This window comes from Lithobates pipiens, unplaced genomic scaffold, assembly GCF_037356315.1.
Source record: "Lithobates pipiens isolate NorthernLeopardFrog02 unplaced genomic scaffold, aLitPip1_a1.2 Scaffold_37, whole genome shotgun sequence".
Classification (NCBI taxonomy): domain Eukaryota; kingdom Metazoa; phylum Chordata; class Amphibia; order Anura; family Ranidae; genus Lithobates; species Lithobates pipiens.
Window position 1 is genome coordinate 4,227,215 of NW_027507825.1, and position 25,144 is coordinate 4,252,358.

The following is a 25,144-nucleotide window of genomic DNA, read 5'->3' on the forward strand; positions in this document are numbered from 1 at the left end:
GTGGGGGGCCGACATATATACAGGATTTGGGGGTGCATACAGATGAGGTGGCCGGTGTGAGGATTAGGTAGGATAGAACGTGGGGAAGCGCTGGGGAATGTTGGTGGTCAGGCTCGTGGGGGGGGGGGGGGGGGCAGGTCTACAGCTGTGTAAGGGGCCAAACAATTTCTGATGGCTGCCCTGCTACCAGCCAGTAGATGTATTGCCAGTTCTATCCAAATTCCAGCTGAAAAGTGGTTTGGATAATGGACGAGTACCACTCGAACCTTAGGGCTGAGGGCTTCTAATATGAGTTGTAGTGGTATTCAGATGGGGTGTCTGGTTTCTGGGCTACCAGGGTCTCCATACCAAAGGAGTTCCTCAATGTTCTTGTTTTGTAATGAGATGGATCGGAGATTGAAGCACCACACTGAGAATTAATCATACAGATAAGACTTTATTCTAATAAATGATCAGATAAAATACTTTGTTACAGAACCAACACATTTCAAGGACCCTAAATCGCCCCTCTTCATCAGGCCTTGAAGATGGGGGGACAGTATATACGGAACTAAATTAAAAATATGAAATATTAAAGCAATTGAATGTTGGAGCACAGAGTTCCTCAGCAGCTAGCTGGAGCGCCAAATTACGGTGAACCAGATTCCGAAAACTGGAGGTGCTGCTCCAGGCTCCTACATCTTTACCCCATCCGGTGGACTCGCACTGTAGGGTGCTGGCTGGGGCTGGATCCAACAAGAGAAATGCCCCCCAAGTGCAGCACACCAGCAAAAACCAATCACTTGGGCAAAAGCAGCCTCAGCCCAGCTCCGTCTTGGTCATGGCCCCTGACGCGTTTCTCCCCCGGCCAAACTGGACTTAGTCATAGAGGTGGGGATACCACCACCCAACCACTTGGTATCCCGACCTCCATGATTAAGCCCTATGGGCTGGGTGAAACGCATTGGGGGGTGTGACCTGGACTGAGCTGGACTGAGGCTGCTTTAGGTTTTCTGGTGTGCTGCCCTTTGGGGCATTTCTCTTGTTGGACCAAATGATGGCGTCACACTTCTTGGATACATACCAAGCTACTGCATGGGAACCTCAGTCCTGGGGTCTCCAGGAGTGTAATGATGAGCGTTGATATTAATTACACTCACCAGTGGTCACCCTAATATACAACACGAGTTGTGGGCGGAGCTAGATTTTAATTTCTGTACACGGCGGGTGATACTGGTGCGAATAATTTCTTTTTTTGGCGGATTTGCCGAGTCGTTAATGTTTTGTCGGGTCTGTGACTCTCCCGATAAAAAGTAAAGATTTGAACTTCTTATCGAAGATCATGAAGATGAAAGGGTGGTTAATTCGGATGGTGTAAGGTAAGGAATACGGAACGATTTCCGCACCGGAGACGGCGGTGGCTTCGGTCCCGATCTCGTCTATATCGATCACGGCTCTCTGCGTTACCTGGACATAGGAAAAAAAAGGGGGGACAAGTAATATATATATAGAATATTGTGACCACGAGCATACCAACATACTTATTATTAGCACCACATCCCAAAATTGAAGTAGGAAATTGTGAAAAACGGGACTTTATAGGTGCGGAGTCAGTTGAAAAATAGACAATATATTAAAAATATTCCTTTATTGGAAAAATAGAATACAATTACATATATCCCATAAAACCAAAGGAAGAAGGTACAGATTATGGCTAAATGACTGGTGTTTTACAGCTCAACCAGCACAGCAGTAGATAGCAAACTTCCCAACATGTTTCACCCTTGAATCAGGCTTCCTCAGGGGATGCTGGTCGCACGGTAAAGACTTTCTTAGAAGGTCTACTCACGTCGCATTTTATAGCAGATCCCCAAAAATAAAAGGGCTGTTCCTCATTTCAGGACAGTGGGCGGAGCCATGCAAATTGGTTTATGCCCAATCAGGTAGGTGCATATCAAGAACTGCTTGGTGCATAGCGCAAATACTGTATATCCTAATATTATAGAGCAGAGAGGTGAACAAAAGTTTGTTTCGTTTAGTTTCGGATTAATTAAGCCGAGTTCCAGACGCAATTTTTTTTTTAAGTCAGCAGCTACAAGTACTGTAGCTGCTGATTTTTAATAAGGACACTTACCTGTCCAGGGAGCCTGCGATGTCGCCACCCCCCCCCCCCCCCGAGGCTTTACAACCGCTTTCCTGCTACACATTCGCGAGTCACGTGGTGCTTTGAGAATGGCCAGCTCATCTTCTGGGACACACAAAAGGTCCCAGAAGGCAGCGGGGGGGAGGAGGGGGGCTCGCCGCAGAAAAGGACGCAATGTCCTGCGCCGCGTCCGGGCTACGATGGAAGTACACTATGTACTTCTAAAAAGGTAAGTAAGAAAATAAATAATTAGATATCCAAAAATGAGGGACGGTGACTTTAGTTTAAGACCACCTTGTAAAAGTAGGTGTAACTCCGCTTTAACCACTTAAGCCCCGGAACCATTTGCCTGGCCAAAGACCAGAGCGTTTTTTGGGGTGATTCGGCACTGCGTCGCTTTAACTGACAATTGCGCGGTCGTGCGACGCGGCTCCCAAACAAAAATTGACGTCCTTTTTCCCCCCACAAATAGAGCTTTCTTTTGGTGGTATTTGATCACCTCTGCGGTTTTTATTTTTTTGCGCTATAAACAAAAAAATAGCGACAATTTTGAAAAAAAACAAAACATTTTTTTTACTTTTTGCTATAAATATCCCCAAAAAAAAACAAAAACTAAAAAAACATTTTTTTTTCCTCAGTTTAGGCCGATACGTATTCTTTGACATATTTTTGGTAAAAAAAAATCGCAATAAGCGTGATTGATTTGTGCAAAAGTTATAGCATCTACAAAATAGGGGATCGTTTTTTGGCATTTTTATTATTAATTATTTTTTTTTTTTTACTAGTAATGGCGGCGATCAGCGATTTTTATTGGGACTGCGACATTATAGCGGACACGTCGGACACTTTTGGTGCGATTTTGGGACCATTCACATTTATACAGCGATCAGTGCAATAAAAAAAATGCATCGATTACTGTGTAAATGTGACTGGCAGTGAAAGGGGTTAACCACTAGGCGGCGCTGTAGAGGTTAAGTGTGTCCTGGGGAGTGATTCTAACTGTGGGGGGGGGGGAGGGGCTGTGTGTGTGACACGACACTGATCATTGTATGTATTACAATAGGGAAGAAATATTTTGTCCTTATATAAAATTATTCCTTGTTTACAATTTACTTATTATATAGCAGTTTGCATATTATTCCCAGTCACTAGCCAAACATATTTGTACCCATTTACTTTGCATGCTTTATATAAAGTCCCACTGTTCTCCCCCCCTAGTCAGTCTCCGTAGGTTGGACCTAAGGTTAGAAGTTCAAGTTCAACTTAGATCAAGTAGATAACAGTATGTAGGACAGTACACGTGGCAATAAAAGGAGGTGTCAAATCAGGGAAGTTCCGGTAACATATTATAATTAACATTGTAATATTATGCCCTAACGTAGGACAAAGACAAAAAACAAGTACGGGAATGGTAGTTTCTTCCGTGTAGTGCCATGCAGCACCCCTGGTAGGGATGGTGGACCCTATGTCGTTTAAAAAAAAAAGTGAAAGTAGGGCTTTAGAAGTAGATTCAGACCAGGGAGGAAGGGGTAGGGTGGATTTTGGGTAAATGGGCATCACGGCCAAGATGCAGGTAGGTTATGTAGTCAGTAGGTGCGGGGAGAAGAGGGAGAGAGGAGGTATGGGGGGGGTGGAATTGGGGTCCCTAGAGAGGTCCCAGACCACTAAAGGTCTATACTACTTATAGATTATGGTAGTAGGAGTGAGTCGTCAAAGTTAGGGGGTAGGAAGTGGGTGAACCAAGCTCTCCATAGTTTTTCGTAGGAGGGGACTTTGTCTAGAAAGGCCGCCTTGATCATGGCCTGAACCATTGCCTGAGTGATTCTGTGCTTTCATTGCCAAGATGGATAGGGTAGGGGATTTCCGAGATTTTGCAATTGTCTGTTTGGCCGCTTTGCAGTTCATTCTAATACAAAAAGTGTGAGTGAAGGGATAGAGAGGAGTTTGGAGGACGCCTAAACTCATCTCTACCTAAGTCTTACTCCATTGAAGCCATGGTTTCCAGACCACTGGAGGTCTATGCTATATCACTTATAGATTATGGTAGTAGGAGTGAGTCGTCGAAGTTAGGGGATAGGAAGTGGGTGAACCAAGGTCTCCATAGTCTTTCGTAGGAGGGGACTTTGTCTAGGTAGACCACCTTGATCATGGCCTGAACCATTGCCTGAGTGATTCTGTGCTTTTATTGCCAAGATGGATAGGGTAGGGGATTTTCAAGATTTTGCAATGGTCTGTTTGTCCGCTTTGCAGTTCATTCTCTAATACAAAAATTGTGAGTGAAGGTTAGAGAGGAGTTTAGATGATGCCTAAACTCATCTCTACCTAAGTCTTATTCCATGGTTTCCAGACCACTGGAGGTCTATACCACTATTAGATTATGGTAGTAGGAGTGAGTCGTCAAAGTTAGGGGGTAGGAAGTGGGTGAACCAAGGTCTCCATAGTCTTTCGTAGGAGGGGACTTTGTCTAGGTAGACCGCCTTGATCATGGCCTGAACCATTGCCTGAGTGATTCTGTGCTTTCATTGCCAAGATGGATAGGGTAGGGGATTTCTGAGATTTTGCTATGGTCTGTTTGGCCGCTTTGCAGTTCATTCTCTAATACAAAAAGTGTGAGTGAGGGTTAGAGAGGAATTTGGAGGACGCCTAAACTCATCTCTACCTAAGTCTTAGGAAACCATAGAGGCCATGGTTTCCATACACTGTACTGATGATGGGCAAAAAGCCTGAAACAGGTGTGCCCAGTTTGGAATAAATTACTCAATAACATTATCACTAATTCTGGATGTGCTTGCTATATGTCTTGGATGCTCCAACAATGAGATGCCCCCTATAATAATTGATGACTTTTCTGCTAGGAGTTTAGGCGCACCTGCTCACCGTTGGGTGTTCGTTTCCAGATCCTCCTGTAACATTTTCCATTAAATAGAATAAAAAAAAAAATCCAGCAGGGATAATGGATTGACTTAATTCTTTCTGGAACGTGTTATTTGCCTGTTTTCTTTACGGTTCAAGGTGACTCCAGCCTTGATTACAGTTATTGAAGATATAAACTGAAACTGGGTGTACATCTTGCAATCTGGGTTGAAATATTTACTTAGGCCTGGTTCACACTTATGCGCATTGCAGTCTGCTGAGAGAAAAAAAATCCCTGACCCTTTCCACAAATGCCGCAGCTGAAAAAGCATAGATGTGAACGTCTTCATTAGAAAACCATGTATGATGGACTGTAGTGCATTTCTGCAAAAACGCAAAAAGCATTAAAAAAAATGCATATGTGCAAACCAGGCCTTCGATCTATCAACAGTTATGTAGTACATGAGCCTACCTGACTATACAAAATCAGGGGATTGTTTAGGTAGGGCTTCTTCTACATAGCTTCATAGCTTGGATAGATCTAAAGGAGACTGAATAGGGCAGCATTTCTGGACAAGGGTTCCATGAAACCCTAGGGTTTCTCCAGAGGTTGTTTCTCCAGAGGTCCTTGAGTAATGATCAATTTCTGCCTCTCGGATAAGTTATTGCTGACACTGTTGATCTTTTCAGCTATCTGTAATAGGGGCATTCTTTCCACTGACCACCAGTATAGGGAGCACTCTTTCCACTTATTATTGGATCTACAATATACTGTCCATGTACTGTGAATGGTGGATATACTTATTGTTATTGTGGGTTCCCTGAGAGCCAAATGTTATTTCAAGGGTTCCTTCATATCAAGATTTTTTTAGAAAGGCTGGAATAGGGATTGAACATTCAGATTGTGTTACAGTGCTAACAAGATCCCTGCTGGGCCTTCCAGGACTTCCAGGAGTCCTAAGCCCTCCAGTACTCACAGGATCCCTACCTGGTCTTCTAGGATTTCTGGGATTCCAAAGACCTTAGGTACTCACAGGATCCCTACCTGGTCTTCCAGGATTTCTGTGATTCCTAACACCTCCAGTACCCACAGAATTCCTGTTAGGTCTTCCAAGATTTCAAGGATTCTCAGTACCTCCAGTACTCACAGGATCCCTACCTGGTCTTCCAGGATTTCTGGGATTCTAAAGACCTCCAGTACTCACAGGATCCCTACCTGGTCTTCCAGGATTTCTGGGATACCAAAGACCTCCAGTACTCACAGGATCCCTACCTGGTCTTCCAGGATTTCTGGGATTCCAAAGACCTCCATAACTCACAGGATCCCTACCTGGTCTTCCAGGATTTCTGTGATTCCTAACACCTCCAGTACCCACAGAATTCCTGTTAGGTCTTCCAAGATTTCAAGGATTCTCAGTACCTCCAGTACTCACAGGATCCCTTTGGGGTCTGTAGATTGGATGCGGCACAGTGCGGGGGCAATAACGCATAGTCCAGTTGCGATGAAAGAACTTGTATTGAAATTATGCAAAGACAGTTCACAAATAACCCAGTGGGAATGCAACCCAGCTGGAAACACTCACAGTTCCAACAGCATGTAGAGAGCAGGGTCCATCTGCACTTACAGCGCCTGTTGAGAGGGGCAGAATGTGGCCTGGCCATCTTGTGCCCAAGTAGGAAGATGTCCAGAGAAGTTCCGTGCCCTATGCATTCCCTCCTCATCAGGAACCTTTCCCTGCCACTAGTTATGCCACTACCCGGTAGGATACTTGTCCCTACTCTACCAACTTGCAAAATGTGCCCCAAACCTGAGAGTCAGGACCTTAAAAAAGGCTCTGCCTGACTCAAGCCGGCCAACAGAGTCACACAGGCTGCCAGCATCCAATAGGATAGCTTCCTCAGTGGTCCAGGAAACAATAGAGGAACCATGTTCATCTTGACTTCCTCTCCAACTGCAGTGCCTCTGTGAAAGCGTGCCACCTGCTGTGGAGAAAGTTGACTACACCTGCTTACAGGTCTTCCTGGCTTTAAGGATTCTCAGGACCTCCAGTACTCACCAGTGGCGTAACTAGAACCTTCAGGGCCCCGACGCAAGAAACCATGAAGGGCCCCCCTGAACCCCAGCCAGGGCCCTTCCCTCCGAGTCTGGCGGTGGAACTCCAGGGCGTGGTCACAGGTATGACCTTTGTGAGCCTTGTAGTTCCACCACTGGTATCAGTAGTTTTTTTTATTTTTTATTTTTAGGTGCCCCTTTGGGGGACTGTCCCTAGGCAGGATGGTGTCCCCGTCCCCAGAAGACATGAGGTCCTTTTCTCCAGGGCAGATGAAGTTACTGCCCCCAGGTGAGAAGGGGTCCCTGTCCCCAGGGGAGGTGGGGGTCCCTGTCCCCACGTGAGAAGGAGGGGGTATGTAATGGTGTGTGGGGGATGGGGTCCTCACTCACCATGACCAAGCTGTAGGCCGCGCACTCATCCATGTTGGCCTGGGCTCCATCCAGTGTGCTGGCCGGGCGATCAGCATATCTCCCAGAAAGACCTTTCATCATCTGTGTATGACGGGGGAGGAGGGGTGCTGGCAGACAAGCCTGCAGTGTCCTCCAGCGAGCCGGCTCTCATAGGGCTGCACTGCATCTGTGTGCTTAAAGTTTGCTTACCCGGGAGAAGTATGCAGTGCAGTGTGGGCCGGACTCGGGGGGGCGGGACTCTGGCTGGGGAGAACAGACATCGGACTGAGCGGCAATGCATGGAGCAGGAGAGGGGTACTCTGAGGAGCCGGCCGAGGACACAGGTCATGCGGGGAATGCACAACTAAAGAGCAGCCAGTGCGATAGTCGAGCATGGAGCTCTGCTAGTCACCCTCCACCTCCAGCCACCCGTGTGCATGGTGCACTGGTACCCCTAGCTGCCTATGCTGCTGCCGGCCATATGTAGAGGGGGCTGCATGGGCCCCCTGCATCACAGGGCCCGGTTGCGGTCGCGACTGCTGCACCCCCTATAGTTACGCCCCTGGTACTCACAGTATCTCTGCCAGGTCTTCCTTTCCTACCTCCACGACTTCTAGAGTTCCCAAAAATGATGCTGGGCATGTCCGCTGACTAGAGGGTATTTAAACAACTGCTGAAGTGGCGGGTGCACCGTCTTATCTACAGGTACTCAAGAACTAAAGCTCCACCTGCCGGTTTGCCTGTTTGTTGCTGACTTGAATTGATATGACTACTTTCTTGCTTGGACTCCTGCCTGGACCTGACTACTTTCTTGCCTTCTGTCTGCCTTGATCTCCACCTGATCTGTCCACTCTCTTGTCTGCAAGCCCTGTAAATAGTTTCCACATAGCCTTTCCATTCCAGGGGCTATCCTGAGGGCTATAACCTGGTAACAATTTGCAGCAAAGGAAACTGGGACCACTAGGTTTGCTGGCCTTTCGCCATCAGGAGCTATCAGGAGGACCAACTGCCACATAGACACAGCACCTCAGGTGAGCCTGCATCCCCTGCCCGATTGCAAGGTGTGTCTGGGAGGAAGATGGAGATGGTAGCAGTATGAAGATATCCAGAAAAAGTGTTACCCACCTCAGAAAGCATTAGGTTCCTCTCCTCAGTCATCCCAGTCAGATTTGCCCTTCCAGTGAAAATATCTTTAATCCCAAGTTCATCCAGGGAGCTTTTCAGTTTGTATTTATGGTCAAGTTGAAATTTTGGGAAGAATATCTCAGTTTCCCTTTATAAAGAAAGATACACAGATTTCAGTCTACAATGATGTGTTGTACATTAGACACAATACCTAACCTCGAATGTTTCTAAAACAGAGAACGATACTCCTCACCATTCCTGAAAACTCTGCTGGTCTCATGTGAGAACACAACTCGCCATCCCTTAAATTTCCTCCCTCTGATTTAAAGAACACTGATTGGTTCAATAGATAAAATCTGTTACAGACCAAAGCTGGAGACACAACAAGCAAGTGTAGCCACCCTGTCCTAAACTGGGGTGACTAAATTTAGTTTACATTTTCTACATTTTTTTTCATTTGGTTTTCCTCTAAACTCAGTGTAGCTGTGGTTTCTTTCTGCTGCCAGTGGACATCACTGGTACCTCCGGTAATAGTGTGAGAAGCTACTACAGTAGGAATGAGTTATAAATATTTATGTTTCCTTTAGCCAACACGTAGGAGGTTTATTGCCGCTGGTGCATGCTGAGAGAGAACATAAATATTTTGGGTGGACATTGCGGGCTCTTTCTTCCCTCTGGGCTGTGGCCTGGGGAGGGTGCATGTTGAGTAATTGAGGAGGTACTCTGTGCAAATGCCTGGAAGAAAAAGAAGCCTGCCTATCCAGTATAGTCCTGCTCCTTGATGCTCTGGACTTGAAGAGAACAGTGATCTGGAAGGAGAAGTGATACCTGGGATGAAGTACCAGAAGTGACTCTGCTGCTGAAGATCCCTTCAAGGGGGACCTCATGGAGAGCCAGCGGGACCACTGTGGATGCTGTTTCTACTGGAGATACTGCCGCTTCTTCTGAAAAAAGGTACAGGTTGCTGGTTTCAGCTGAAAGGCCCTTTTCGGATGTCTATTGATGGACCCCAAGTCTGCAAGTCAAAAAGGATATCTGTGTTCCCTACCCGTCTATCCAGTGTGCTGCTGTGAAGAGTGAAATCTTTTAAGAAGCCCTTAAAGTGACTGACAATCCCCCTACCTTTCAACCATGGACTCAGTCCTGGGCTGGGAAAATGCTAGCTCACTCACTTCCTCCATCTTGTTCTTCCCCAAATAGAGGAAGAAGTGGAGGAAGAAGAAGAACACCGAAGGAAGACCAGAAGAAAGAAGATGGAAGAAGAAGCGGGGAAAGGAGAAGAAATTATTAAAGGACTTGTCAAAAACCGTCTCTTGTCTTTTTTAACATTTTTGACACTTTTTTGTGAAATGGTAGGGGTACAAATGTACCCCATTACCAATTCACATGGGGGAGTGGGATCTGGGGGCCCCTTGTTAAAGAGGGCTTCCAGATTCCAATAAGCCCCCCGCCCACAAATCCCCACAACCACCAGGCTAGGGTTGTGGGGATGAGGCCCTTCTCCCCATCAACATGGGGACAAGGTGCTTTGGGGGGCTACCCCAAAGCACCCTCCCCATGTTGAGGGCATGTGGCCTGGTGCGGATCAGGAGGGGGGGGGACCGATCTCTCACCCCCCCTCTTTTCCTGCAGCCTGACAGGTTGTGTGCTCTGGTCAGGGTCTGGTATGGATTTTTGGGGGCACCCCACACCATTTTTTCTTAATTTTTGGCAAGGGGTTCCCTTTAATATCCATACCAGACCTGAAGGGCCTGGTGTGGAATTTGGGGGGACCCCACACGCCTTTTTGTTTTTAAATTTTGGTTCGGGGTTCCCCTGTGGGGGAATCCCATGCCATTTTTATCAATGAACTTTTATGTGTATTGCCGGACCGACAATTCTTTATAGCCACTAGCGCTAGTACTTACTTACTTTTTTTCCTTTAGAAATTTAATTTTGCTCTCGGACTGTTCTAAACACGGGAAACATGCGCCCCTTTACAGGCATACTATAGACACCCCCCAGGTATGAAATTGAAAGGAATATTACACTTTTATTGTTTAACTTTAAGCATTATTAAAATCACTGCTCCTGAAAAAACTTCCATTTTTAAAAGTTTGTTTTGCATTGATACGTTTCCCCTGGGGTAGGTCCCCAAACATTATGACAATAACTTGCATATAAGCCTTTAAAATTAGCACTTTTGATTTTTCATGTTCGTGTCCCGGTGTTTTTGCCTGTTCGCATGTTCTGGTGTGAACTGAACCGAGGGGGGGGGGGGGGTTCGGCTGATCCCTACTGGAGACATAGACAGCTATATAAACTTGACAGGGGTTCTAATCCTTCCCTGGCTATCCAAACTAAAAAAAAACTATTCTGACACGTTAAATAGCCTCCTTTTTACTGTATATAAGTTTTGTACCTGAATTCCATTTTATTTAGCCAAGAGGCAACAAGTTCACTTGACAATCCATCCTCCAAGGCATCGAAGTTGCCTTCCTTCTGGGGCATGACGACCAGCATGTGAGCGCCCCCTCTGTAAGGGAGGTCCAGCACTGTGCAGGACAAGGACTTGTCTACCAAGGAGGCCACTTTCTCCTTCTTGCACATCATCGGGACCTTTACCGAACTATACTTGTTTACATAGAACGTGTCTGCGATGGTTGACTCAGATTTGAAAGGTTTTTGCCATTTACCTGGAAAATGAGTTCAATTATTATTAATATTTACTAAACCTGAACTTCCAACAAACAGCTGGACTTCCCGAACTTCCGGAAACAAAAAATAAAATAAAATAATGGAATACATGACAATTTAGAAATTCACACAGCTACAGTACGTCACATAGCACAGCCCTGTGTAGCAGCAGAGGGGGGATTTTCACTTTCACTTACAAGTCCCCTCCCAACCCACGACTGGACAGTGAAAGGAGAAGCAGAAGACAGAAGAGGTCATCTCTCTACCACTTTTGTTGTCTCCTAATAATCACCATGCATGCTGGCACCGCTGCACAACCGACAGGAAGTTTGTGATTGGCAAGATTAACAAGGGACTATAAAGGGTCCCAAAAAACAAAACAAATGCAGCCACCACTTCTAAGGACAATAAGATACATTATATTACATTTTTGTTCTCGGGTTTAGATATTTATTAGCATTCTTCTATTAGTGTTCTGTCTTCCTTCCAAAATCCCAAACTGATATTTTTTTGTCTAAATTTTAAACTATATATACATGCATTTCATTTTGTACTCTTTGTCAACTGCAACCCTTCTGCCACCTACGACCTGTTGTATTGCTTTTGACGCCCCTAGTAGGGGTGAAAGCATAACCCTGTGTCCCAGAGCATGGGGTGGTAAACTTGTCCTGTGTTGTCCCGAAACCGATCCAGAGGGCTAGTAAATGTAAAGAGGAAAGGATCGCCACTACTCCCGGCCAGCCCAGGTGAATATACGATATGGAGCGACCTCAACCTACATGTCTCGAACAAACCACCGCCCCCGACCAGCCCAGGTGAATATACGATATGGAGCGACTTCAACCTACATGTCTCCAACCAAACCACCGCCCCCGACCAGCCCAGGTGAATATACGATATGGAGCGACCTCAACCTACATGTCTCCACCCAAACCACCGCCCCCGACCAGCCCAGGTGAATATACGATATGGAGCGACTTCAACCTACATGTCTCCAACCAAACCACCGCCCCCGACCAGCCCAGGTGAATATACGATATGGAGCGACCTCAACCTACATGTCTCCACCCAAACCACCGCCCCCGACCAGCCCAGGTGAATATACGATATGGAGCGACTTCAACCTACATGTCTCCAACCAAACCACCGCCCCCCACCAGCCCAGGTGAATATACGATATGGAGCGACCGCATCCTACACGTCTCCACCAAACCACCGCCCCCGACCAGCCCAGGTGAATATACGATATGGAGCGACCTCATCCTACACGTCTCCACCAAACCACCGCCCCCCACCAGCCCAGGTGAATATACGATATGGAGCGACCTCATCCTACATGTCTCCACCAAACCACCGCCCCCGACCAGCCCAGGTAAATATACGATATGGAGTGACCGCATCCTACATGTCTCCACCAAACCACCGCCCCCGACCAGCCCAGGTAAATATACGATATGGAGTGACCGCATCCTACATGTCTCCACCAAACCACCGCCCCCCACCAGCCCAGGTGAATATACGATATGGAGCGACCTCAACCTACATGTCTCCACCCAACCACCGCCCCCCACCAGCCCAGGTGAATATACGATATGGAGCGACCTCAACCTACATGTCTCCACCCAAACCACCGCCCCCCACCAGCCCAGGTGAATATACGATATGGAGCGACCGCATCCTACATGTCTCCACCCAAACCACCGCCCCCCACCAGCCCAGGTGAATATAGGATATGGAGCGACCTCATCCTACATGTCTCCACCCAAACCACCGCCCCCCACCAGCCCAGGTGAATATACGATATGGAGCGACCGCATCCTACACGTCTCCACCCAACCACCGCCCCCCACCAGCCCAGGTGAATATACGATATGGAGCGACCTCAACCTACATGTCTCCACCCAAACCACCGCCCCCGACCAGCCCAGGTGAATATACAATATGGAGCGACCTCATCCTACATGTCTCCAACCAAACCACCGCCCCCGACCAGCCCAGGTGAATATACGATATGGAGTGACCTCAACCTACATATCTCCACCCAGACCACCGCCCCCGACCAGCCCAGGTGAATATAAGATATGGAGTGACCTCAACCTACATGTCTCCACCAAACCACCACCTTAGGGGAGGAGGTTGAGGTTAGGAGTAGTGGCCTTTCCTCTTTACATCTTCTGATACCTGCTCATATACTTAGAAACTAGACCCCCTATATACCGCCTACAATTGTAATATTAATGTGATGTCTATGTAAGCATAAAAAACCCTCAAATGAACCAAAAAAAAACAAATACAGAACTGTTGTTTGGAAAGATGCTTTGTGTATCTTTTTGTTTTTGTTCTCTACTGTAGTAGCTATTATTTTATTGGGCTCACTTGTCAATATTAGGATGGGAACTATTAGGAAAAAATAGGGTACAGCAGTCTTATGCATTATCATTAGGCAACTTTAATTGTTAATGTAGCGCTGGTATTTTTAATAACAGACACTATGTATAAAAATGTAGTTTGTCTGAAGCTGTATTATAGCTCGGACTGATATTGTTGTAAATTCTGGTTCTGTTTCAGCTTGGCTGGTTGTGTGGTTTTCCCCTTTGCCTAGGGATGGTGCCCTATTATTCGGCCAAGGTTGGAAATTGCAACAAGCTGGGTATATTGAGTACCTCTTTGCCCAGAAACAGTCAGTGGGTGTGGTCTACCCGCTGTGCATTCTGGGAGAGGATACTTAAGGGGACAGACCCCATGACCGGGTGGGTTCTGACCTGAAGGCCCTCCTGGCCTAAGGTGTATTGCTGCCCGCTAAGTTGTCTCGGGGCCGGCTGGGCTGAGGCATTGTTACTGAAGAGGTAGGCCCTAAAGTCTTGGGGCCTACCGATCCAGGGGTGGCCCTGTGCTGTCTTGCCTGTGGGAAGAAGCCAAGCGACTGGAGGATCCAGGGGAGGACTTTTCAGAGAGAGGACCAAGCAACAAGGCCGGTGCCTCTAGAAGAGCCTGGAGACCCAGTTGTAGGATGCATCCCGGGTCACCTATCACACAGTACCGTCAGTTTGGGAAAAGGGAACTGGTACTATGTGAACAAGACTTGACATTGCAAAAAGTCGCTAATTACCCAATCCTGTGGAAGAGGATTGTGCTACATTAAAATAGATACAAATATACTCACAAAAGCCATATAGATTGTAGCCAGGGCTTTTTTTTTCAGTAGGAACGTGGGGGGATCACAATTTTCTCCAGCTCCCGGCACCTCCAGCACTGAATTGCCAAAAGTATTGGGACACCTGCCTTTACACACCGATGAACTTTAATGGCATCCCAGTCTTAGTCCGTAGTGTTTAATATTGGATTGGCCCACCCTTTGCAGCTATAACAGCCTCAACTCTTCTGAGAAGGCCGTCCACAAGGTTTAGGAGTGTGTCTATGGGAATGTTTGCCAGTACTAAGGGGCCAAGCCGAACCCTTGAAAAACAACCCCACACCATAAACCTCCCTCCACCAAATGATATGGACCAGTGCACAAAGCAAGGTCCCCCCTCTGAAGAGGACACTAAAGCGTGAAGCTTATCTGGACTCCACACTGAAGATTGTTTTGCCCCTAATGCCCCGTACACACAGGATCTGAATTTTGGTCGGAAAAAGCTCTGGTGGTTTTCCTGACGGAATTCCAATGGGATTTCGCTCAAGCTGTCTTGCGTACACACGGTCACAGCAAATTCCGACCGTCTAGAACGCGGTGACGTACAACGCGTACGACGGGACTAGAAAAAGGAAGTTCAATACCCAGTAGCCAATAGCTTCTGTCCCGTAGTTGAATCTGAGCATGTATGAGTTTTTGTGCGTCGGAATTGCGTACACGTGATCGGAATTTCCGATAGAAACTTTTTCCGTCTGAAAAATTGAGAACCTGCTCTCAATCTTTTGCTCGGCGGAAATTCAGCCAGCAAAATTAGGATGGAGCCTACACACGGTCGCATTTTTCCGACAAAAAGCTCTCATCGGTCTTTTGCTGGCCGAAATTCTGACCGTGTGTACGCGGCATAAGTCATTTTGCTCAAGCTGGTGGATTTTGCCTCATACCATTTTAGTGCAGATGTGGTGTTTCTTTTTAGGATAAGAATTGCCTATCTATAACATTTCTAAAACAGATACAAAGCCAAAAATTACCTTTAAAGAATATGAGGTTGAGAAGCATCATTTTTGTCTGGGGGTCAATATCATCGTGAAGCTCTGAGATTCTGCCCCTTGTCTTAAGTCTGATGAGGTCTCGGATGGTCTCTATAACGTAGCGGTCATGGAAGTCAACACTTTGGAATTCCATGTCGAAATACCTCATCGTCTCGTTGCGAAACTCCTGGTTGATGTCGAAGCTCTCGTGTAGAAGAGCCAGATTTGCTATGTCTAGAGAATATCCATCGCTCTTCGTGATGCCTTCTTTCAGGTCCTTCAGCAATATGTGCAATAAGTCTGGATTCTTCTGCTTCTTAAAGGTCTCCCAGCCGAGGCCACTCAGCAGCTGCTCATACGTTTTTCCCCGAGACCCCAGGATTAGAACACCAAGAAGATAGGAAACGCTAAACGGAGAGAAGAATATGTTGTTGTCGTGTTTGTCGGCTGTTCTTCTGTAGAGGTTGAAGCCAAAGTTGTTGTTCATGTTTGATATATCGAGTGCAGTTATCTCCTCTGTGCCGTTAAGAAGGTTTAAGGTGGGCTCCTCAAGCAAAGGCATTTTCTCCTGATGGTGATTGTCCTTCTTAGGTTTGCCTTTAGTGGGCTGATGAGCCATGCACAGGCCAAAGAGGAGAATGAAAACAAAAGTCCACCTCATGGTGCAACTTTTATAGCTGTACCAATGGAAAAATATCATTAATAAACCATGATATATAGATAGATTGTTTTCCCACTGACCACTTGCTCATACCCACACACACCAGACACACAATTTAGGGTAACATGCCACCACCCAGAGCTTGTCATCTGCTAAACCAGCGGTCCCCAACCTTTTTGGCACCAGTGACCGGCTGCATGGAAGAAAATTGTGCCAAAGACCACTGGGTGGGCACACGGGGGGGGGTAAGTTATTTTTTGCAGGCAAGCAGGCATGTACTGGCCATCGGGACTACCGGGAGTTTCCCGGTAGTCCGATGGCTCAGTGGGCCACTCTGATGTAAGGGGGCTGGTGATGGGCCACTCTGATGTAAGGGGGTGCTGATGGGACACTCTGATGTAAAGGGGCTGCTGATGGGACACTCTGATGTAAGGGGGCTGCTCATGGGACACTCTGACGTAAGGGGGTGCTGATGGGACACTCTGATGTAAGGGGGGCTGGTAATGGGACACTCTGATGTAAGGGGTGGTGATGGGACACTCTGTTGTAAGGGGGGTGGTGATGGGACACTCTGACGTAAGGGGGCTGGTGATGGGACACTCTGACGTAAGGGGGCTGGTAATGGGACACTCTGATGTAAGGGGGCTGGTGATGGGACACTCTGATGTTAGGGGTGCTGATGGGACACTCTGTTGTAAGGGAGTGCTGATGGGACACTCAAAATGTAAGTGGGCCAGTCTGGATGAAGTCCAGGGCCACATTTCTGTCCCAGTCCAGCCCTGCAGGCAAAGGCTGGTGTTAGCGCTTCAATCATCACGGCACCCTTCTTGATATGGTGTCAGGGTGATTGAAGCACATTATTTCTATTATTACATTGTAGTAATAAATTAAATAGCTCAACTCTCAATAATGCTAAATCAGTGGGAGCCCTGAGTGTGTCACCTGCCACGCTGCCTGCCACAAGATGTGGATTGTTACTTGCCATGTCACCTGCCATGTTGCCTGTCACCAGATGCGGCATGTCACTTGCCACATCACCTGCCACGTTGACTGATGATGTCATCTCTGCTTGCCTGACCGCTCGCTTCTCCTATCCCCCTGGCTCTCATATGACAGCTGCCTGACTGTCTCATGACGCCTGCCAGGCTCCCTTATGCCGGTGGCCCGGCTCTTCCATGCCGCCCGCCCAGGTGTCTCATGCTGGCTGCCCGCACCCATGGCTGGGCTGCAGAAAGGCCACGGCCCGGTGGCTGACGAACCCTCTGCTAAACAACCATACACACATGCACACACCTACTAGCTTACACACACTGACACTAATCTGCATGCAATCAACAGCCACTCAATGCAATTTTACAGAGATCAACAGCAGATGTATTTTTCTAGAGCATATAGGCACTGGTAACACAATCCTCCAAGCTCTCTAGGAGTATGAATTCTTAGTTTAGTACACAGAACACACTTATGCCCTGTATACACGACCAGACTTTCCAGCAGACTAGGTCCAACGGACTTCCTGCCGGAATTCCGATGGAGTTCCGACGGACTTTGCGAACGAACAGTCTTGCCGACACATGACCGGACTTTCCGGCAGACTAGGCCGCCGGTCTTCCCGACGGAGTTCCGATGGACTTTCAAATGAACGGACTTACCCACACATGGATTTTGAGCGTGATGAGTTACGACGGGACTAGAAAAGGAAGTCAATCTCACCGCTTTTGTCGGCGAGATTGACACCTTGCGAGCCCTGTCGCCTGGTATGGATTTTAACGGGAACCCCCTACGCCAAAAAAACGGTGTGGGGGTCCCCCCGAGGTCCATACCAGACCCTTATCCAAACACACAGCCTGGTCAGTCAGGAAAGGGGGTGGGGACGAGCGAGCGCCCCCCCCCCCCCTCTGGAACAGTACCAGGCCGTCGCCCACCCCAAAGCACTTTGCCCCATGTTGATGAGGACAAGGGCCTCTTCCCAACAACCCTGGCCGTTGGTTGTCGGGGTCTGCGGGCAGGGGGCTTATCAGAATCCAGGAGCCCCCTTCAATAAGGGGGTCCCCAGATCTCGGCCCCCACCCTATATGAATAAGTATGGGGTACATCGTACCCCTACCCATTCACTTGGGGGAAAAAGTGTCAATAAAAAAGCACACTGCACAGGTTTTTAAAGTCGTTTATTAGGCAGCTTCGGGGGTCTGACTTCAGGGGTCTCTTCCAACTTTTCCGCACTTTCTGGTTCTTCTCCTGCTCTCCTGTTCTTCTGCCAGGGCTCCTCCACAATCTTCTGCTCTTTTGCCGCTCTTTTGCTAGCGGTGACCCGGCTTTCTCCTTCGCCATCATCGTCGTTGTCTTCTTCTACTTACTTCTTCTGTTTTTCCGATGTTGACACGACGCTCTCTCCTGCTGTAATGCTGTGGACACGGTGCGCATGCCCCGGGACTGTGATGTCATAAGGGGCGACATTAGCCGGTGACCCCGCCCCTTATGCCTATATAAATCATTGCACCGTGTCCACAGCATTACAGCAGGAGAGAGAGAGTCGTGTCAACATTGGAAGAACAGAAGAAGAAGATGACAACGACAAAGGAGAAAGCTGGGCCACAGCTAGAAAAAGAGCAGAAGATAGCGGAGAGCGGGAGAAGAACCGGAAAGCGCGGAGAAGTCGGAAGAAGACCCCCGGAGCAACCTAATAAACTACTTTAAAAACCTGTGTAGTGTGTTTTTTTATTGACACTTTTTCCCCCAGGTGAATGGGTAGGGGTACGATGTACCCCATACTTATTCACATAGAGTGGGGGCCGGGATCTTATTAAAGGGGGCTCTCGGATAAGCCCCCCGTCCGCAGACCCTGACAAGCAACGGCCTTTGCTTTTTCTTCTTTTGTCCCGACAACCAATGGCCAGGGTTGTCAGGAAGAGGCCCTTGACCTCATCAACATGGGGACAAGGTGATTTGGGGTGGGAGGGCCTGCAGTGTGCTCCCCTTCCCCAAAGCACCCACCCCCCATGTTAAGGGCATGCGGCCTGGTACTGTCCCCACCCCCTTTCCTGACCGAACGGGCTGCATACTCGGATAAGGGTCTGGTATGGATTTTGGGGGGGACCCCACACCCTTTGTTCGGAAAGCTAATGGCCTAGTATGCCCTTGGAGGGGCATTCCCTCTCGCGCTCGCTGCAATAGAAAAATGTGTTTTTCCTATTGCAGCCAGCGCGAGATGTACAGTGCCCTGTCGCCGAAAACCAGCGCGATAGGATCACGATGGAAACATTCTCGCGGGAAGGTGCTGTAGCTGCCCTTGCGACGTATTTGGTCCGTCGGACCAGCATAAAGACAAACGGGTTTCCCACTGGGATCTGGGTCCGGCGGAGTTCCGGCGGGAAAATTTAAAACACGTTCTATTTCTAAAAGCCGTCGGATTTTTGGCAAGCAAAGGTCCGATGGAGCCCACACACGATCGAATTGTCCGACGGACTCGTTCCGTCAGACCTTTGCTGTAAAAAAAAGTCCGGGGCGTGTGTACACGGCATTAGCGATTGTAGAATTTATCATATATAATTGGGCACAAAAAATAAAAAAAGATACAAACTGTTTTGGGAATATTTCTGAAATGAGGAGAGAGATGAATAGATAGAAAAATCTGATAGAAATTAAATAGATAGATAGATAGATAGATAGATAGATAGATAGATAGATAGATAGATAGATAGATAGATCAACCATGGCTTGCAACCAGAAAGAGGCAAGGTTCAATGGTAAAATAGTAGATAAAAAAAAAAGAAGAGACAAATAGAGAAAGAAATAGGTGGATTGATGGAAAGATCTGATAGATAGATACAAAGATATACAACCATGGCTTGCAACTGGATAGAGGCAAAGTTCAATACTAGGATATTAATACAAAAATCCCCGAAAAGACCAACAAAGAATTTATAGTGAGAGAGAAAGATGAAGAGATGGAAATATCAGATAGATAGATAGATAGATAGATAGATAGATAGATAGATAGATAGATAGATAGATAGATAGATAGATAGATAGATAGACAGATAGACAGATGGATAGATGGATAGATGGATAGACGGATAGACGGATAGACAGATAGACAGATATATAGTTAGACAAAAGTCTACCTTGAAATGAATAAATCCATAGAGACCCCCCCATCCCCCAACACACACATGGAGCCCCCCCCCCCCCCCCCAGTTGATTTAGCGGAAGGCTAAATAAAATCTCTATGATATTCCAATTATACCCAATTCCTTATATTACAAATTAGGTTGAACTTGTAATATTTTTTCCCTATGTTTCTGGTAAAGATGGAAACTCTTACCTGTGTTGTTCCTCTACAAAGTTTCAACAGTTGGTAGAATCTGGAGACCAATGTTCACATCCCCGGCAAATATTTGACAATCCAAAGTGTAGGGCTCGACGTGTCCTCCTCTGTATTGATTAACTGATCTACACACATAGAATTTCACGACGTCCCTCTACAGAAAACACCGTGTACCAGGAGCCTCCAGGCCTCTATAAAAGGGATGGCCGAGAGCTGAACGTAAATCATTGCCATAGTCCCAAACAGCCCCCGACTTCCTGAGAAATGTGTCGAAAGGTACAGCCACCCAAAAGTCAACACACATCGCTTTCTGGTTTTTATTTATTATTTTTTTTTTTTTATCCATCTCAGGGACCATGGTGGACACGTCTGAAATGGTGCTCCCAACTCAAAAAACAAAAAAAAACAAAAAATGTGAGTGATGAAAAAGAAGCATTTATATTGTATATATTATTATACGGTATCAGTGCTGCATAGTTACATGGTTAGTCTGGTTGAAAACAAAAACACCAAAAACAAGTCCATCCAGTTGAACCATGAAACCACAGTTGGGTTTTAGGGCTAATTTTACCAAATTATGATTTCAGTACCAGTCTAGTTGGGCTGCACTGGGTTCTCCTTGGCCGCAGGTGTCGCTGTCACCGCCGGCAAGTGGTAGAACGCAGTTTAGCTCGGTGTATTGAGTGCCACGTTTTTATCTAAACCAGCCCAGTGGGAGTGTTCTCCTGCTGTGCATTCTGGGAGGTGGTATTTAAGGTGCTGACATCACGTGTTACAGGGTTCCGTGCCAGAGGATTTTCTGTCTGTTTGGTCCTGGTCCTTCTGACCAGCCCCCCATGGCCTTCCTTGCCTGGTGTGCGTTTCCATACATTTCCAAGTCTCAGGGCTGGATAGCCCGAGGCGAAGCAACTGCAGGGACAGGCCTGAATGGATGTCGAGGCCTAGTGATTCAAGGGTGGTCCGGTGCCGTCTCATCTAAGGAGAGGCACAGCAACTGGAGAGGTATCCAGGGGAGGACTCTTCAGGAGAAGGCTATGCACAAGGCTGGCTTCTCTGAAGGAGCCTGGAGGCTCAGTTGAAGGACACTTCATGGATCTACACTCATACGGTATCGCCGGACCGGCTGAGAGATACTGGTACCGTACGATAGCTCTATAAGTTTGTCTACGTCCCTCAGTTACGCGCAAGTCTGTGACAGAGGCTTTACTTTACTTAACACCCTACCAGCTGCTAGGCCTATTGAGAGGACGTCTATCGGGGGGTTGTGAAAATCAAGCAGTGAAATGGTTATTCTTTGAATTCCTTCTATAAAGACTTTCCATTTTTGACAGTCTAAAGTACATGAACTTCCTTCTAACCCTCTACCCTAAACAGAGAGATCGTGTTCCTATTCCAAATAAATAACTCAAAAGAAGATCCAGTGTCAGTTTCTGCTTTTCTTTGGGCCGTCTACCACGGGAAACCCCTAGACACAGACAAGGTCAAGAAGGTAACGGTAAGCCCAATCAAACCAGCAGCTCCTTCGGGGGTCAGTGCTACATGTATTTATACATGGTGATCATATCCCCCCCTTATGTATTTATACATGGAGATCATATCCCCCCTTATGTATTTATACATGGAGATCATATCCACCTCTTATGTATTTATACATGGTGATCATATCCCCCCCTTATGTATTTATACATGGAGATCATATCCCCCCTTATGTATTTATACATGGAGATCATATCCCCCTCTTATGTATTTATACATGGAGATCATATCCCCCCTTATGTATTTATACATGGTGATCATATCCCCCTCTTATGTATTTATACATGGAGATCATATCCCCCCTTATGTATTTATACATGGAGATCATATCCCCCCTTATGTATTTATACATGGAGATCATATCCACCTCTTATGTATTTATACATGGTGATCATATCCCCCCCTTATGTATTTATACATGGAGATCATATCCCCCCTTATGTATTTATACATGGAGATCATATCCCCCTCTTATGTATTTATACATGGAGATCATATCCCCCTCTTATGTATTTATACATGGAGATCATATCCCCCCTTATGTATTTATACATGGAGATCATATCCCCCCTTATGTATTTATACATGGAGATCATATCCCCCCTTATGTATTTATACATGGAGATCATATCCCCCCTTATGTATTTATACATGGAGATCATATCCCCCTCTTATGTATTTATACATGGAGATCATATCCCCCCTTATGTATTTATACATGGAGATCATATCCCTCCTTATGTATTTATACATGGAGATCATATCCCCCCTTATGTATTTATACATGGAGATCATATCCCCCCTTATGTATTTATACATGGAGATCATATCCCCCCTTATGTATTTATACATGGTGATCATATCCCCCCTTATGTATTTATACATGGAGATCATATCCCCCCTTATGTATTTATACATGGAGATCATATCCTCCCTTATGTATTTATACATGGAGATCATATCCCCTCTTATGTATTTATACATGGAGATCATAGTGTCCACAGACTCTGCTACCGCCTTGTTGGAACTTTGATGCTACATTATGGCATTCTCTCCCCTCTGGGTACCCAGTACTTGACCCCCGGCCACATTCACACACTTTAATCTCCCACCGCTGCCATCAGATGTCCAGGAATCACACTCACAACCCCTCGCTAAGCCTGGACCTTGTTTGAAGTAGAAGGAATGAGGAGAGCGTTTACTTTGGGAAGGTAAAACCTGCTGTGATAGTTATCACAGCCTACAGTACCACCAGCCACCACTAGAGGCCCCCACCCAAATTCTAGTTGGCTGGGCATACACAGATATGGCATACAGTTGGGCACACTTCACAGGCTGTGAAGCAGCCAAGTAATTACCGCACACTCCTGAGAATCCTTGCGTTATGAGTTTTCCCACTGCCCACACACACCCGACACACAATTTAGGGTAGCATGCCACCACCCAGGGCTTGTCATCTATTTGGTCTGCTAAACAACCATACATGTAGCCCCCTGGTCCTAAACTGGGGCTATCATGTAAGTTTAGTTGGGAGAAAAAAAACCCAGCTCAGACTGATTGTACAGTTTATTTGGTCTGTCCCTAATCTCAATTAGGTTGCGCATTTCTCACCGTGGCCAGTAGGTGTCACGGCTACCACACGCTAGTATGTTATGAATGTTTATTCTTCTTCCAGTCAGCCCAGTAGGAGGTTCTTGGCCACTGGTGCATTCTGGGAAAGGATATATATTTTGGGTCATGTGCTCGCTCTCTTTCACCTTATATGCATAGAATATTAAGGTGGAAACCCTTGAGGGTTTACAACCCCTTCAATATAAAATGGTATGGACTTGACCACTTGCCTCTGGAGGTATGACCTTACCTTATACAGTGCCTTGAAAAAGTATTCATACCCCTTGAAATTTTACACATTTTGTCATGTTACAACCAAAAACTTAATTGTATTTTATTGGGATTTTATGTGATAGACCAACACAAAGACACTGTAAGAAGAACGGTTCTGGTCTCTTGAAGTGGCCATAGGTTAGAGGGTTCTGATGAGTGGGTCAGGGGTTAGGATTTCCAACATAAGGACAATCAGCCAATTCACAATCACAACAAGTCCAGTCCGTACACTGCATGGCTGCCCCAAGCAGGCCCCACATAACCGTGTTGCTCGTCCCTAGGTGGTTCTGTATAACCACCTATATTATTATTTATTTACCTATTATTATTATTTATTTATTGCTAGGGGTTAATTTTTTAAATTTATTTATTATAAATGTAATTATCGCATTTGATCAGAAAAACGTACAACAAAATGCTCACAAATGTGCAAATCAGGCTTTTCAACACATTTCTACGGAGAAAGAACACTTAAAACATGCACAATTCTGCCTAAATCCAGCCACAAAAGGAACTCCAAAATGTTATGAGAGTCAGGTGTTTGGCTTAAGGCTACTTGGTGTCACATACTTTGGTTGGAGTTGACGAGAGGGCTTCCCTTGCGGCTCTGGTCTGAGCACCCCCTGAATGTGGTGACAGAGGTACAAGACTCAAAGAAGCACAGATTCTGGTAGCAGGTGATTGCCATGGACAGAGGCGTAGTCTAGGTGAGCCAGGGTTATATACGGTGAGGCAACAGCATGGACATGTAGCAGGCATGCAAGGTCCAGTAGCAGGCCGAGGTCAGTAACAAGTAAGAAGGCATAGCAAGGTCCAGTAGCAGGCTGAGGTCAGTACAAGGGAAGCAGGCAGAGCACGGTCCAGCAGCAGGCCAAGGTCAGTACCAGGGAAGCAAGCATAGCAAGGTCCAGTAGCAGGCCAAGATCAGTAACAGGGAAATAGAAATAGCAAGGTCCAGTAGCAGGGTGAGGTCAGTACCAGGGAAGCAGGCATAGCAAGGTTCAGTAGCAGGCCAAGATCAGTACCAGGAAAGCAAGCATAGCAAGGTCCAGTAGCAGGCCAAGATCAGGAACAGGGAAATAGGAATAGTGAGGTCCAGTAGCAGGATGAGGTCTGTCACTGTCCGTAACGTGCCATGCAGACGGCCAGGCCTGGTCACACCCCAAGTGGCTCAAAGAGGTATTGAACCTATGACTGCATGTTAAGTGCTCCTGTTACCTTGCCTCTGAGCCACACCTCAGTTCATTTCAGCCTGCTTTCCAGCTTTGCACAGTTCTGCATAAAATACTAGGACCATACTCTGGATCTTGTTGCAATTAGTGCCTTTCACTCCTGGTTCAGCTGAGGCAGTTTATC

At 46.7% G+C, this 25,144-nt stretch overlaps 1 protein-coding gene across 1 annotated transcript; it reads right to left on the reverse strand.

Moving 5' to 3' along the window:
- Positions 1-418: 418 nt before the first annotated feature.
- Positions 419-20,527, reverse strand: LOC143956487 (protein Z-dependent protease inhibitor-like). The gene is made up of 5 exons (XM_077466670.1): positions 20,366-20,527; positions 15,381-16,057; positions 10,945-11,218; positions 8,544-8,691; positions 419-1,446 (listed from the first exon to the last, which is right to left on the reverse strand). Exons 2-5 carry the CDS (start codon positions 16,039-16,041, stop codon positions 1,255-1,257), a joined length of 1,275 nt encoding a protein of 424 aa, XP_077322796.1. The 5' UTR covers positions 16,042-16,057; positions 20,366-20,527; the 3' UTR covers positions 419-1,254.
- Positions 20,528-25,144: the final 4,617 nt, after the last annotated feature.